A 15,693-nucleotide genomic window follows, 5' to 3' on the forward strand; every position below is an offset into this window, starting at 1 on the left:
ATTTTGGATGAGCTTTGCCATATGTAGAGATTTGCTGTGAGGCCAGAGTGAAGCCACTGAATGGCAGCAGTACTTTGCTCTTGCTGCAGAGGAGGGGTCTGACACCCACCATTACTCAAGAAAATCAAATGCTATTTTATTTTATTCTGAGTCACCAGTTCAATATTTTTTTACAGTCTGTACTAGAGAGCAAATCACCACCACCACCCCCATCCCCACCCCCTAAACTTCCCAAGAGATGCCCTCTTTAATTTTCTACTTTTTAATATTTAGTCTTTCAATAACACAGTGTCATAAGGTTGCGGTTCCTTAAATCATGAGATCATGTGCTGAAGCTTATGAAAGAGATGAAGACATAAAAGCAACCTCACTGGAAACTTCACTTTTGGAAGAACCATAGGCTCCTCACAGATTATCAATAACTATAGCTCCTTCCCGCTGCGTTACTGTTCCATACACAGTGTGGTGACACTCAGAGCACCACTGGCTCTATGTTGAACTTACCCACACTTGAAAGGCCATCACCGTCCGCCTTTGCACAGGGAACCCTCAACCGTTCCCCTTCCTTTGAGTCATAACTAGGCAAGATTGTGATCTAGCAGTGTGCTGGGGCTGATTCAACCTGGGGCAGAAATTTTGGCCTTGAAGCATGTTCTAATTTAGATTGTACAAGTAGGCAATGGACATAGAGAGTCTCTCTGGCCCTTGGTGAAATTAAAGTTCAGCACCATGCCCAAACTAGTACATATGATTAGTTCAGGGAATTGATGTTCACACTAAATGAAAATGACACTCATTAGCATTTAGGGTTGGTAAGATAGTATCAGATCATGGCTGTAGCTGGCAACTAAACAGAAATACAGAAATGTGTCCATGGCAGTTATGTTTATTAAAATTTCCATATAGTTTTCCTGGCCATACGGTGTTGATTGTAATTCAGAGAACAGCTAGCAGAAATGTGTTGTGTAAATAAAATATTGAGTGAAAATTTTAGCGGTGAATTCGTTCTGACTTTCTGATCCATGCTGCCATACTACTTTTTTTTAGACAGATAAAAAAATCCATTCTCACTCCTCTAAGAATTTTTGATCTATAAACATTTCTGAACCAGAGCTAAACAGTTCTGGTTGTCCAGAACAGCTTACCTAAATTTCTTATTTTAGGCATTCCAGACTACAAACTGAATCCAAAGTTTCTCCACCACCCTTAAAATAGCTTTTCCTCAAGTCTTTATTTTCAAGCCTTTTTTAAACTAGAGGTACATAGTGTGCAACTAGTTCATTAATTAACATATCCTTTCTATAACGATGCCTGATATGGTGTATCCTGTCCATTAATGCATTTAATGACCAGATTTCATAATGATTTTAAAAATGCATACTTCTTTGCAATGGAGTAGAGCACTTGTGTAGGACCTAAGAGAAAACTCCATAAAAGCTCTCCATGGCCAGCATTGACTTTACATCAAGCCCAGTAATGGTTTCCTAGGAAAACGTGAATGATATGAATAGATGATACATGTTGGTGTTTACATGAACAAAATATGGAAGGCAAATGGATTTGTTACACTAAGCATTGAATGTGGACTGTTGTTTAAATTTCAGTCATCCATTCTTATGTGAACGTAAAATTTCTTTTAATTTTGGGGCTAGGAAAGCCTATTTATACTGAAGATATAAATTAGACTTGGAAATTTATGTAAATGTAATTATCTATTAAAGTTACTTTCAGAATTAAGGAGACATAGAAACCTTAGTGTGAGAGAAGACTATTTGTGAACATGCTGACAAAAAGAAACAAAATTTTTGGTTGAATTCACTTAAAAAATTTAATGACTACATGACATTGATAGTTTGAAAAAATGAATGAATAATATATATTGAAAATGAGATTATAAGTGTAATTGTAAGAAATTGATGCTAATTCTGTGTTGCAGCATCTTAGAGAAGGTTAAACTTCTGCATCCCAGCCGAGAGTGTAAGACATTGCCTAACACTTTTCCATCCTACACTTCTGCTGGGGTAAAAGAAGTTGCAAGAAACTCATAAGCAAGATGCTTTACATTCTCACAAGGAAAATGTGATATAACTGTCATGAATTGTGCTGACTGAAAGTGAGAGTCTCATCTCATCAATCGGCTTCTCTTTGGAATGGGAAAAATGTAAATATCCACGCACAAAAATAGAATTTAAAAAAATAAAAACTCCTTTAAGCACTGTATTTGTGGCACTAAATTTACATATTATGTCCTTTTCCATAAAAAAGCATCATCAAAAAGAACTTGTGCCAGTTTTGTATTAAAAGGCCTGTAGAAATCTCTTAAAATTGCCTTTGTTGTTGGTAGCATAGGTCCCAGGCTTCTGTCTTCAGGTCGTCTAGTGTTGGATGCAGGACTCTTTGTAATCAGAGCTTCTTGTTTCTCACTTAGAGGTCCTGTGGTAAAATAGAATATTATCTTAGTATTCTTCCCCAAAAATGCCCTTGCTAAAGAAGAAAAATGACTAAGTCGGAAGGTTTGCCAAGTGAAGACAAATGGAATTTGTGGTAGCAGAGACAGTGTTTCAGAATATTGAAAAACAGGTTTAGATTAGTAAAATGAATCATTTTTAGTAAATATGGAAATATGTTTTTCTCTCATATTAATTAATCATCTGTAAAACAAGCAGTGTAATTCACTTCTAGAGGGAAAGATTTGTTTTCAGAAAATAACTCTGACACTGAATATACTCCCTGTCCTTTTTTGGAATCAAAATTCTTTTTTTTTTTTTTAAACTGTTATTTCACTTTATGATGTGAGTTGTCTAATCCGTAGTAGAAACTCACTCATTAGACTCACTCATGGGTTGTACAAGCCCCCCCCCCCCCTTTTTTTTTTATTGCTGTTTCTAAGGTTGTCAGTGGGATCAAAGTGATGCACAGGTATAGTAATATATATACACATAATAGATATCACAGGAGTAAATCTTAGCCCTTGACAATGTACTTCAGAAAGATAATAACCCACAGACTTCTCCAGCATAAACCATCTTCAAGAAGAAGATGCCAAGCTCTTCATCTGTTCAATCTGCCACATTCAAACTTTCTCATCATCTAGACCAGTGTTTGGACCAGTCAGACTATTTTGCAGCCACGTTTTCATCCTCTTGCTACTGTCAAATCAACATTGGGCAACAGTTTGTCTGCCAGCATTTCTCCGAGGATTAGCAACAGATGTCTCAGTCAACACAGCAAAAACACAATTTTCCCCTTCTCCCCAGCTAAAAACACAACCTTTCAACATACCCGCATTTAGATGCTGGATCAGTTTTAGCTGGCAACAGCATTCACAACCTGGTAACACTTGAAGCTGTTTAAATTGCGTGGGATAGATCTTGCACCTATGTAAAACCCATGACAAACAAGCCCTGACTGCCTTCAGAAGCAGGACCGGCTTCTGTCTGATAAGATATATCCCTACAATGTGAAAGAGTTTAATATTTTTTTTAATACAGTTTTATTTTTATTTTTATATTTATTTTTTATTTTTTTAACCAACCGTTCTATGGGAATTAGGGAATTTTAATTTTGCTTGACTCAAGGCAACAAGATTAATGAATCCTTCAAGACTGATTCACACGCTTTTGTTTTGTCTGCTAATAAAGCAAAAATAACCTAAGAAGGATAATAATGATTTTTTGCACTTATCTCAGAACAGCCAGAGGACACCTACCCAGATCCAGAAACTGGAACACCATGTGCATGGTGTATTTCACATTTGATGCATGATCCTCTAAGCGAAGAACAAGTATCTGATCTTTGTCAAAAACAGTCAGCCAGTCCAAAAGATAGACAACATAAAGCCCAACCTGCAACCTTACCTATAAGCATAAAAAACAAACAAACCATCAAACAAAAAAACTAATTAATTTACATCACTTTGAGCAAAAACAAACCAACATTCATTTATGTCTTCTGGGCACAAATCCCAAATATGTTCTCTGGAAGGACCATGAAAAGACAATGTATGAAAAAAAATTAATTTTACTCTTGCTTTCAGTGAAGCTTATGGAAATCTTTTCGAAAGGCCTATCTATGAGAGGAAACATTTTATGAAGGACCTGACCTCGCACTCCTGCCTGCAGCACTTGCTGCATCAGCCGCAGCTCTGCGTAGCAGCGTTGCCTCCTAGGAGTTTGGTGGCCTCTGATTGTGATCTCCAGATCTAGATCTAGGCTGCAACAGTGGCTGCTAGTCAGCGTTTGTGGTGTGTCGGCTGAGCACACGCTGAGAGCATCACGTTGTGCAAACCAGAGAGGAGGAGGATGGGTGGGAAAATCTTGTCCTGACCTAATCTGTTTCCCTCCAACCCTCTCAATTTTAGATAAGTTGCAATACAAAAATTAAAAGTCCAGCCTCTGACTGTGCTTATAATTATTTTTCTAAAACTGTTCAGGCTCAAAAGACAGAAACATGAATCCCAAGTCATAAGCGTCTTTCATAAAAGAGACTTAACAACTTTAGTCTCATTACCACAGAACTGATGAAGACACATAACAAGTCTTTCGTTTCTTACTCAGACTCATGTACCTAAACTACCTAAATAAGCCCCCAAATAAGCCAAATTTTGGATTGTTGCTAAGCGATTGTTATCACAATGTGTGATTCTGATGTGTCTTTGGCTGCTTTTTACAATAAGCCCCCATATTCAGCAGACTTCTTTATATATGTGCTGCACAAGTTCTTGAACTCTTATTTGATAAAACATTTGATTAACCTTATCAATCTTAGCTAGTATCCTGTTTCACTGAACTCTGGGGAAACATGTAGCTCAGCACTGGGTTTCACTTTTTTCTTCTGATAGATAAAGGCGAGTGAAAGTCCAGTCTCGGCTGCACGGTACATGTTGGCAGTGCAGTGCTTTCCTCACACAGGCCTAGAATCTTTTTTTCAAAGCTTTTCACCAGAAACAGGAATTTTAACTATCTGTCCCATTAATTTTCAGTTTTCTTTATATCAAGAGCAACCTTGATTTCCTACCCTACACAGCATGTTGTACTTCCAAAACACATCATCATCTTCCATAAGATTCAGTGCTTCGTCCTGCACATCAAAGGGCACCAGTGGGGTTTCCCAAGCTATTCTCCTTTCCATAACGTCCACATCTGCAGGCTTGGTTTGATTCCTTTGGCTCAGCATGCCTATATCTAGATAATGTTTTTCACAGATTCTCAATGAGGATAAACTGACAAACGCCTCGTTCCTTACAGGCTGGCATCCAGCAGCAGTGACAACATCTATGACATTCACCTCTCTTCTTTCAGGAACATGCTAACTAATAGCAAAACATAACTGGCAATCTAATAAGCTCACAGGGGAAAGTGATCCCATCTTTTTCAATCTATAGCAAACCATGCACATAACAGAGATTATCAGCTTGTCTGAAGAAGGGGCTGAAGAAGTCCAGAGGAACGCAGTTAGCATCTGTGTTTTCTTATGAACATCTGCTTGGGTTTGCATCTTCTGAGGGCTGCCTAAGACAACAAATGAAGAGTGTTTCTGCACCCTGAGGAAGAACAGAGAGGAAAAAAATCTTTCCTTCTGGTTCTCTCCCTGCCTTTCTCTCCCCACACTGGAAGAAATCCGTTTATGCAAGCAGATGCCTGGGAAGTATTGTAGCACCACCTGGCAGCAACTCCTGTCCTTGGAGGTCCTGGAGGCTACCACCCAAGCCTTATGGCTCCATTCTACTGCCAAGGTAAGGAAGAGGAATATCCCATTTTCCCTGCTGCTATGGGGCTCAGGCCTGTGTGATGCACTCATTTATGGGCACTTTATCGATTGAAGGAGACAATAACTTCACCCTGGGGACAAAGGAGGGAAGTATTCCCTCTGAGGCCGTTAAAACCTTAGCAAATAAAACAGGATTGGATGGCAAATTGGCCAGACTTGATACTTCAAGTCAGTCTCCTCGATATTATTCTGCATAGGCGTTCGTCTCCCTCTCAAGGAAAATTCAAAGCCCGTTCTACACTAAAAATGTGAATTTTGGAATACTGAGCCTGTAACATCAATCCTCTGCCAGCAGTTTCTGTATTTCTCTTTATCATTTTTAGATGTGCACAATTTAAAAAAGGAAGATTTATCTAGTTATTGGTAGACTTCTCTTGTGAAAGAATACATAATTTATTCTGTTTTTGAGGCAATTTCCTACCACAAAGGTCCTTGCCAGAGCTACTTTTTGGAGAGATTTGCAAAAAGCTTACACATTAAACTGTAATCTTCCCTAAATGTGCTCTCCATACGCCTGCACAATAGAAAGACTGTATTATTGCTGTTGGCATTCATCAGGGAACAGACTGAGGAGACAGCTGAGCCAGTACATCAGCTTTTACATGCTTACATATATATTTATGTCATCCGCTTTACAAATGAAAAGGAAGAAAGTTTTATTTCTTGATGTTTATAGGCACAGCGTTTTGGCATTTTAACAACCTTGACACAGTGTGTCATTATCCAAGCGAGGAATCCAACGTTATTGGAAATACGTACGGGCATGGCATTGTTAAGGGTGTTGTTGTAGACGCAGGCTCTCAGTGAGTAATCCAGCATGCAATTCTCAAACAGCTGCAGTGATTCTGCCACTTTCTCATGAAAATCTTCTGCAGATTTATTAGCACTTGCAAAGTACAGATAATCAGAGTACAATCTGTGGATGAAATACGTGCAAGTAAATGACAGAGGAAATGAAAGAAGATCTATTTACATGACAATGGCAATCACTTACATGAATTGAGAGCAGTGGCACGTGTGTGTAACATTGCCCCACCAGCCCTGTTCAGCCATGACACATTTTCTATTCAATTTGATGGGCTTTGGCTCAGAATGACAGCTACTCCACGGAGCTGCTCAAAATCTTCCCCGCTTGCTAGGTCAGCATCTTGTGAGATCTAGACCCTAGTAATCGCATGAGCCAGTAATTTCTCATAAAGGCAAACTTTTTGAACATATATACTTTAAAATTGTGTTATCTATAAATGGTAGAACTGGTCTAGGCAGATATCGGTACCCCCCTGTACTAGGTGCTCCACGCTGCCATAGCACATAGAAAAGATAGAAACAGTCTTTATTTCAACAACTTACAGTTGAAACCAAAACCAACAGGGGAATGGGATGAGTTAGAAACAACATTTTTTCTCTGATTACCAAGCTGGCCATCATCAGAAATAATAAAAAAAATCTAGATTTCCTAGTTTTTCCAGGAAGCTCCACCTCCAAATCCAAAATTGTTTCTATGTCAACTGCCCATTGAAAACTCCCCAATTTACATCATTCCACTTTTCTTCCCTGTGTTTGCAGGAGAGCAGAGCCTTGCACTAACCACCAGCAGCAGGAATTCCTCTAAGTTGCTGCACAGGAGGTTTCCCCTCATTGCACATTTTTAGCACAAGTTTTACAGTTGCTTAACATCTCTCAAGAAAGATTATCTAAAATCAAATCCCTTTGGGTGGTGGCGGTGGGAAAATAGCCCCAAACCTAGAAGCAAGTAACAAATCTACTTTTGCATTAATCCTTAAGACCTTGATTAAACTCTGCAACAATGCATGGTCCAAAGAGACAAGGGAGATGCTGTAGCATGACAAATATTAGTTTGTGAATCATCTGCTGAACATGGTATTTTAATTTTCTTTCTTATTTAGCCAGTTTTGTAACACTTGAGAGGGATTTACTTTCCCAGTGTTCTCATATTACCCATGTTACAGCTCCATGGCACCACCTCCCAACAGAAGGTATCTTTCAGCCTCTTTCAAAAAAAAAAAAAGGCTCATTTTATTAGTGCGGTAGTCTTTTGTATTGCACTCGTTTTATATTTTTACTTCCCTAGGTTGCCACAGGTACTTTAAAACTCATCATTTAATTTGGAAAGTTTAGGCCCTAATCCAGCAAAGCACTTAAGCCCAGGAATTGCCCCTCTGCACTCATTATTTATGTTAGTGTTTTGCAAGAACAAGATTTTTATTCCCATATGACAGACAAATTCTCTGTACATTTAAAAAGGAAGAGAAGGGATGCATATGTTGCAGACTGTTTTTAATTCAGTTTTTACACCCTTTAAAATAGAAATCACGGCAAAGCATAGAAAATGAGGCAGCAGCAACCAATGCATCATCCATTAAGAAAGATTGAAAATCATTACTTTTGCCCAGTTCTTTCCAGTCTGGCAAATGCTGACATGCTGCTGCCTGGCATCACTTCCCATGTCCACAGGAGACCCAGCTGCACAGGCAGCACACAGCCCCAGCTGCTATGTCCTTCTCCTTGCTCTTTGTAGTGAAAGCAGAGAATTTGCCAAGGTTGCTCAATTTACTAATTTAACAATATTCTGCCATACTATGCACTGCCCACTGTAAGTGTATTTGATCTAGGTGTTTTGAAAACTGCTTAAAAAATAAAAATCTCAGCAGAGGGTGTCTGTATTAGTTATGTCCCATAGTTATTAATTTAATGCTGATAGACTTTAAAAAAATAAAATTAAATATATTACTGGTGACTTGTTTTTCATTTTGGAAAAATTGCCATGAAAGTTAAGAAGAATTCATCTCAGTCCTGTTTTATGAACAATTTGGAAGCAATATATATATAAATAAATATATATTTAAACGAAAAAGTTCCATCTCAGAGCACAGGAAAGGAGGAAGGGTACCAGGCATGGACCAGACTAACCAGTACTTGAGGAGAGCGATGCCCAATTGTTCTTGAGGACTATGACCACAGCACCATGCCTGTCCTTTTCCTCCGGGAGTCCTTCTGCTGGACCCACCAAAGAGGACAAGGATGAGATGAAGCAAAGCTATGGGGCAGAGCCAGCCAACTTCAGCTACATTGGACGCACAACAGCCTCTCCTGTGTGCAGAAAAGTGTGTGCCTGTGAAGAGTGCCGCTTAACAGCGAGCAAACAACAACATGAACAAGACTCATCCCGGGCAGGGCACAACCAGCTGCTCCTAGAGGTGGAAAGGTTCCTGCCTGAGGAAATCAGCCAGCAGGCATCAAGTACAGCATGGGTTGGCTGCTGTTTGTTTAAAAGGCTTAATAGGAGCGCTTAGTATTTCTAATCATGCATTAAAATAAACCCATAGTTTTAAAGACTTGCTGACATCTTATGGAAAACTATGATCTTGAAGACAAGCTTTCTCTCTCTGCAGGGCAGCTGAGATTTTCTATATTTCTCCCCATCTGTTTTTAATTCTGGGGACATCTGTGTGGAAATAAAACCTTTGCTGATTAGGATTTCAGCTGTTCGAGCTACTTGAAGTCATTACCCTCAAACCCCATCCATTACAATGAAATAAGGACACCATCAATACCCACCATCACCAACCTTGATGTCCTTCAAACACACCCCATTTTGGGGGGCACTGGGCAGTTGCTCTCAGACCCCGTGCAGCACCTGCACACTGCCCCCTCACCTTCCTTGCTATTGTAAGGCAACTGTCCCCTGGTGCCCCTTCCTCCATTCAGAGGAGCTGTAAAGCTGCAAGGGCTTCACAAACAAGAAAGCAATTTTACCATACATACAGTAAGGGAGGAGAAACTCACTTTTCATCTCACCCTCATTACAGCTGGCAAAGAGCTACACCCACATTACAGAGGGTGGTTAAAGCAATCAGGGAATTTGTTGGTAATTTACATGAGGAATTCACTTCGGCCAGTTCTTTCTCATAAAATTACCATCTGTTAAATCCTGAGGTCAGGAGAAGCCGTTAAGGGTTGAGAGCTGTATTTGCTGACATGGGAGATGGGAGGCTCACACAGCTCTGCGCTTCATGAGTAGGTCCCCATCAACATCTGCATCCTTCTCTCCTCTTTCCTGGGTGCTCCTGGGTGCCCCTGAGCTCTGACCCAGCCCCACGTAACCTGAATAGGTACCTGAAAAGGTCTCTGCCTTTGTATCCTTTACCCTCACACCCCCATTATCCTCCTCCTTCAGAGGACACTGGAAAGAAGTCCCCTAAAACTCTCAAACAAAACTGGAGAGAGGAAGATTGAAATGCAGATGGAAAGAAGGACATTTGTGGCTAAAACAGTGGAAAACCTATCAAAAGCAGCTCATACTTTTGTGCAAGTAGAACCCTTCCTTTGCAGACAAAGTCAGGAAGACGAAGAGGGAACTCCTAAGTAGCTGTTAGCTCTGCAAGCTAAAATTGCTTTAGGAAGTTTTATGGGTGTTGCACCAAGCATTTTTCATATATAAAAAAAAAAAAGAAAAGTATTGTTTACTGACTCTGGAGCTCTTCACAATCTTTTGATTATTTAGAACCGTATGCCCTTGAAGACATAAAGCTTATTATTTAATATGGATGGAAGCCCTTCTCAGGGCCACTTATGCTGAGACATGTAAATGCCATGCCATGCTCAGTCTAGTGAGCCCTGCTGAGAACCGGGGCATGTCAGCTCAGGTAATAGACTTCCATTGTACTAGGCAACGTACAAATTGCTTTGTTCTGAGTAGCTCTGGTGTCTGTGCATGGCACTCACTGTGGCATTACACTCACACACCTCTCTTTAAAACACTATCACAATTACATACTCCAAAAATTACAGACCAAGAACATGATATGATAAACTAAGTAACTGACCAAATACCACACGAGCGTTTATTTGTGCCCCAGAGCAAGACTGAATCAAGTTGTTATAGTAAGAAAATGTTCTTGCATGCTTTTGCAATGCAATCTTTGCTCACCTTTCAACAGGATCTCTCAGCATGATGATAAGTTTGGCATTCGGTTGGAAGGCATGGATAAAATCCTGGATTAAGAAAGGAGGTTCTCCTTCAGTACTGTTGTCATAAAAGAAAATCCATGCGTTGTTGTCCCACATCGTTGAGGCACTGGCCTCCCCTGGAAGTGAAAAACATCGCTGCTAGTAACTCATTTCATTCTTTGTATCAGTGTGGAAATACAATAGCTGGTGTAGACCATTTAAAAGCTGACTTCAACACACCTTGTGGGTTCTTCCAGATGGATCTGGCTGATGCACCCCAGAGCTAGAGCAGTCACGCTGCCTCAACCTTTATGAAGCTGGTGATGGCTATGGCAGGTTTTATGCAATTAGACATGAACTATTAATGTCCCCACTGCCTTTTTTTCTTTTTAATATATAACTGCAATTACTATAGAACAAGTGAAATGTAAGTATTTACTAAAGATTAACATTTCATTAAATGTCAAATTCTTACATACTTAGATTCTGAAGAGGCATACTCTTAAGGCAATGCTACAGGGAGAAACACAATAGGTAACACCTCCACCAGAACAAGGTATATGATGCTTCAGCTGCTAAATATATGATCTGATATGATGTTTTGAATTGCTCGGTCTTCCCTGTCTTTTTAACTAATAGTGGCATTTATGTGGCACACTGCTGCTTAATAAAGCATATGTGATATAGAAGCCTTTTGGAAACTTCTACTCTTTGACAGCATAATGAGAGCTAACTCTTGTTAATGAGTTTTTTTGAATCAAAAGGAATGAGATGAAAAAAATAATAACACTATTGCAGGCTTGTAGACCTGCACATGATTTTCTGTTTTTGTTCTCTCTCTTGGGAAAGACCAATAAAGATTTTAAAAGATTGCCAAAACACAACATGAAATAGTTATTTGCTCCAAACTCTAGCTTAATATAATGTGATTCATTAATAAAGTCTGGGAGTTATTAGAAAACACATTAATCTTCTGTCATGTTCATTTTGCCTCATTTCAAAAGGAGGGGATCAGGTCCATTGGTTAAAGCTAGGTGTCCACAACAGCTCTGTTTTTTCATTCTAAATTAATCAGCCAAGGCATCGCCTAATCATCGGTGGGCTTTGACTTGTCAGTTAAAACTCACTTAGCCTGGCTCCCGTGATGGCTGAAGCAGAAACACAAAAGACTAAATATGGGACAAGCGCTGAGATAGCTGGGCCACAGAAGCTATTCCAGTGCTAGCAGAAGAGGGCACATTTTCCCATATTTCTTACTGCAGTGTAAGCTCTTCAACTCCATACTCTTTTATACACAGCCTCTTCCTCTCTCAATACGGTTCTTCTTATCTTCCTTCACACACCTGTGCTCCACAGACTTCTGATTTTATTTCATGCTCTGTATTGGACGGAGCATTTCCCTAATTAGCTCACATAGGGTGATTAAACCTGAACATAAGAACATCTGCATACACACGTGCTATTTGAACTAAACAAAGTCAATGCATTTAGACATAAATGGGCAGATTCTCTTAATACCACAGATCAAAATACTCCATAGAAATCACTTCAGCTGGATCAGCTGCCACCACCAAAATCTGCAGGCAGCGCAGGAGCAAGGGAAGACCAATGTCACACCATCTAATGCAGATAAATGCTCTAATAGTCCAGGTTAGGTTGGGTTCCAGAATGCAAGTCTCAAAACAAGATGGCCATCAAGAATTAAAAAGAAAAAAGAATCATTCTGGTCCCTGCTAATTATAATTTTAATTTCCTGAAGCAGCCCAAAAAACTTCTGATAATTTGATAGTGCTCTTTTCTGAGTTATAATACAGGTTTAATATCTGCAAAGAGAGTCAGCCATACCAAACATGAGAGAAATTAATCGCTGCTATAGTAATTCTATGAAATTACTGCAGCGCAACCAAAAATGTATTTTTTTTCTCAAGGACTTAAAGAACACATGAATTACTAAGCTGCTCAAAGAATAAATGTATAACTTCTATATTCAGTCATTAATGGATTATAATCATATTGTGCTTTCAAAAGACATTCTTGTGAATTAATGATATTAATGATCATAGATAAACAAGTCCTGCTCAAGCTGCCTCAAGCTAGTTCAGCATTGTCCACTTTAATTCTCTCTAAGCAGACATAATTTTATTTGGAAAAATGCAATTATTACCCACTAAGTATAATACCCAATGAAGTTTACGTTTTCAAAATAACATAGCATGATGAACTACTGAAATGTTTACAGGTTTAATTAGATTTTTCTTTCTAATAACCTGAAAGAGGAAAACGCAGGATTCTAAGCAAACCTGACATTCATACAGATTCATTTTATCGTAGCTAGCTTTGTTTTGTTTCACCAAGGTAATAAAAAAAAGTTAATGAGCATAATCATTCAGGACTTTTCCTGTAAACTTAATAAGAAAAGTGAACAGAACCTTAATGAAACAAGAAATGAGACTACAGGAAAAAGAAACACAAACTGAACTCTAGAAAAAGCTGTAACAGGAGGTAAGTAATCAAAGATGTACACAGCCAATTAGATTAGTGTATTTAATTAGTATAAACAATTCACCCATGAAAGGACAGGAGATACTATTGTAAGTAGGAGGAAAATCTGCAGATGTCCTTTATGGCAACATTTCTAAAGACCCAGTCTTGCAACTTTTAGCTCAGCACTGAATATTTAATAAACCAAATGGTAGACTTAAAGGCTAAGGAAGTATTGAACAAATGTGACTATAGCCAAGTCTCTGACTTAAGAAATGTAACACAGTGTCACAATTCCATCAAGCCAACAATAGGTTAATTTATTTTTGGTTAAAATTAAATGAAAAAGAGGATTCTGAGGGTATTCTCTTCATGAGCAGGCAGCAAAACCCTTGTCTGTAATTTCTGTAGGATAATAACTTCAGCTTATTTCAAAAGTCTCTTTTCAACAAGGAACTACCTCTTGCCCAACTAATATTTTCATGGTGGTGTCAGGTTTCCGTGGAAGATTTGGAGGTGACAGAGTAAGATCAGCAAAAGTTTCTTCCCCTTGGCTTTCTGCTTCTAGCAGAAAGCAAAAACAGAATCTAAGAATTTCTGCTGATTCTTCACAGGCACTGCAATCCGTTTGCACCACGGTGGATGAGCATGGTCTACTGAATACCATGTGTCATGGAAAGCAACCCAGGCATCCTTCCGTGGAGCCTGGACCTGATCATAGGCTTCCATAATGTGCAACACAACAGCTTTTCTAAACTGGATATTTCTATTTTTAATGCTAATTGAGTAACTTAATATCAACTGGAACCATAAAATTGTCTTCAAATTCGATCCTGTACCATGCCTCTCAGTTCCACACCTGAAAAATAATGCAGTGCAAGATAGCTTCAGCTTGACTCTGTATACTCCTGCTCTTGAACTTGTGTTATCTTTGTTGTTAATGAAGCAGCTCAGGGTTTCATCCTGTTTATGTCAGTCCACCATAGACTACTGTTGTAGCCCAGCTGAAGCCAGAATGGCTGCATAAGGATGATGACACAAAACATGGTGGTCTTTCTTCCTATGTGTGTCTTATGATGGAGCTTGAGAAGAGCCTCTTGTGTCACTATCATGGAAACTGTCTCCAGTCAGCTACAGGATTTCTACAGTGTCATTTTGTAAGTAGTAATACCACAATTTGTTTGCTATGCCTGGGAAGAAACATTGCAGCATTTGAACCTGAAGCTACAATCCTGTGGATACAGACAAACCCTTTGTAATGAAAACAAAATTAAAACGTTTGAAGGAGTAACCAAGTTCCCTCGCTTTCTTTTTATTTTATTATTTAATTAAATGCTGATGTTCATCAGGCATTTATTGCTTTCTCAGGCATCTTCTCAAGATAAGAACTTCTGCCCTATCCGTGCACAGCAGGGGAAACAAGCATCAGTGGCCCCATGCAATGAACCAGTCACCCCTGAGAAAATGCCCTTTTCGTGCCTACAGTACGGATGCTACAAACACAGAGATGAAAACACATTTCAGAAGCTGTATTTGCCCTACCAATTATGATGTTATTCGTCTTGCTGTGCTCTTTTGCTGCTTCACTCTGCAGTACGCCCTGAATTTGATGTGCTGCTAAGTCAAACAGATCAAGGTAATCTTCCACTGGGTAGCGGTCATGAAATCCATCCCTCAGACGAATGATTCCTAAAAACAGTGAAAAGAGAGAAGTTTAAAATAATAATAATAATAGCAAGGCAAGATTAACTGCTGGTGTACATCAAGACAGCTTCCTTGACATTGCTGGATCTGAGCCAGCTAACATTGGCACAGAATTAGAGCCATGAAATGTAGCACTCAGATAAAAGAGTCAATAATGGAGTAACTGAGATTCAAGATATTACACGATTAAGCCATAAATTCTTAGTGATATGAATATCTTAAGTATTCTGTTTTATAGTTTCTGCATGAATAGCTTGCATTTATTTTCTTCAAAATTTAGCATTTAGAATGAATGAATATAAAAGACAAAATTCTGCTTTCATTTTCACTGGTATAAACCGGAGTAATATGGACTCCAACTAGATTTACTGTATTGAGACTAAGAACAGACTCTGATGCCAAATATGTAAATTGATGTACATTTATCAAAGTCAGAAAACAGGGAAATTATTCATGTCTTTATCTTTCAGAAGTAAGAAAGCAAGGCTCCACGATAGTAACTTTTTTTCCTATCCCTCCATGTGCTGTAGGGTGCATTCAATATCATCAGCCTTCTCCCTGCATTTCTCAACATTGTGAGCCACATTTCTCAGCCAGACAGAGGTCAAGGAAAACAACCAAGTGGGAACAAAACTAAGGGCATAGAGCAGGACTCCTTGGCTCTCATTTTCTGTTCCTGCAAGGCAGGTAATTATCATTTATGTGAGAGAAAAGCTCAACAAGAGGGTCCTTTTGCTTATTTCCTCTGATTTTCCCCTTTAGGAAAGT

At 39.0% G+C, this 15,693-nt stretch overlaps 1 protein-coding gene across 5 annotated transcripts in view; it reads right to left on the minus strand.

The window, feature by feature from the left end:
• Nucleotides 1–1,802: 1,802 nt before the first annotated feature.
• The window catches only part of CHST15 (carbohydrate sulfotransferase 15), a 47,099-nt gene continuing 33,208 nt past the window's right edge, over nucleotides 1,803–15,693 (minus strand). For all 5 annotated transcript variants that reach the window (XM_080596735.1, XM_080596734.1, XM_080596732.1 and 2 more), the window contains 5 exons: nucleotides 14,764–14,910; nucleotides 10,721–10,877; nucleotides 6,529–6,685; nucleotides 3,710–3,857; nucleotides 1,803–2,433 (listed from right to left, as the gene is read on the minus strand). In XM_080596735.1, coding sequence (XP_080452861.1) covers nucleotides 2,243–2,433; nucleotides 3,710–3,857; nucleotides 6,529–6,685; nucleotides 10,721–10,877; nucleotides 14,764–14,910 — 800 coding nt within the window. In that variant the 3' untranslated portion in view covers nucleotides 1,803–2,242. The remainder of the gene's footprint in view (nucleotides 2,434–3,709; nucleotides 3,858–6,528; nucleotides 6,686–10,720; nucleotides 10,878–14,763; nucleotides 14,911–15,693) is intronic.

The sequence above is a fragment of the Anser brachyrhynchus genome (assembly GCF_964034855.1).
Source record: "Anser brachyrhynchus genome assembly, chromosome: 6".
In the NCBI taxonomy this organism is placed as follows: Eukaryota; Metazoa; Chordata; class Aves; order Anseriformes; family Anatidae; genus Anser; species Anser brachyrhynchus.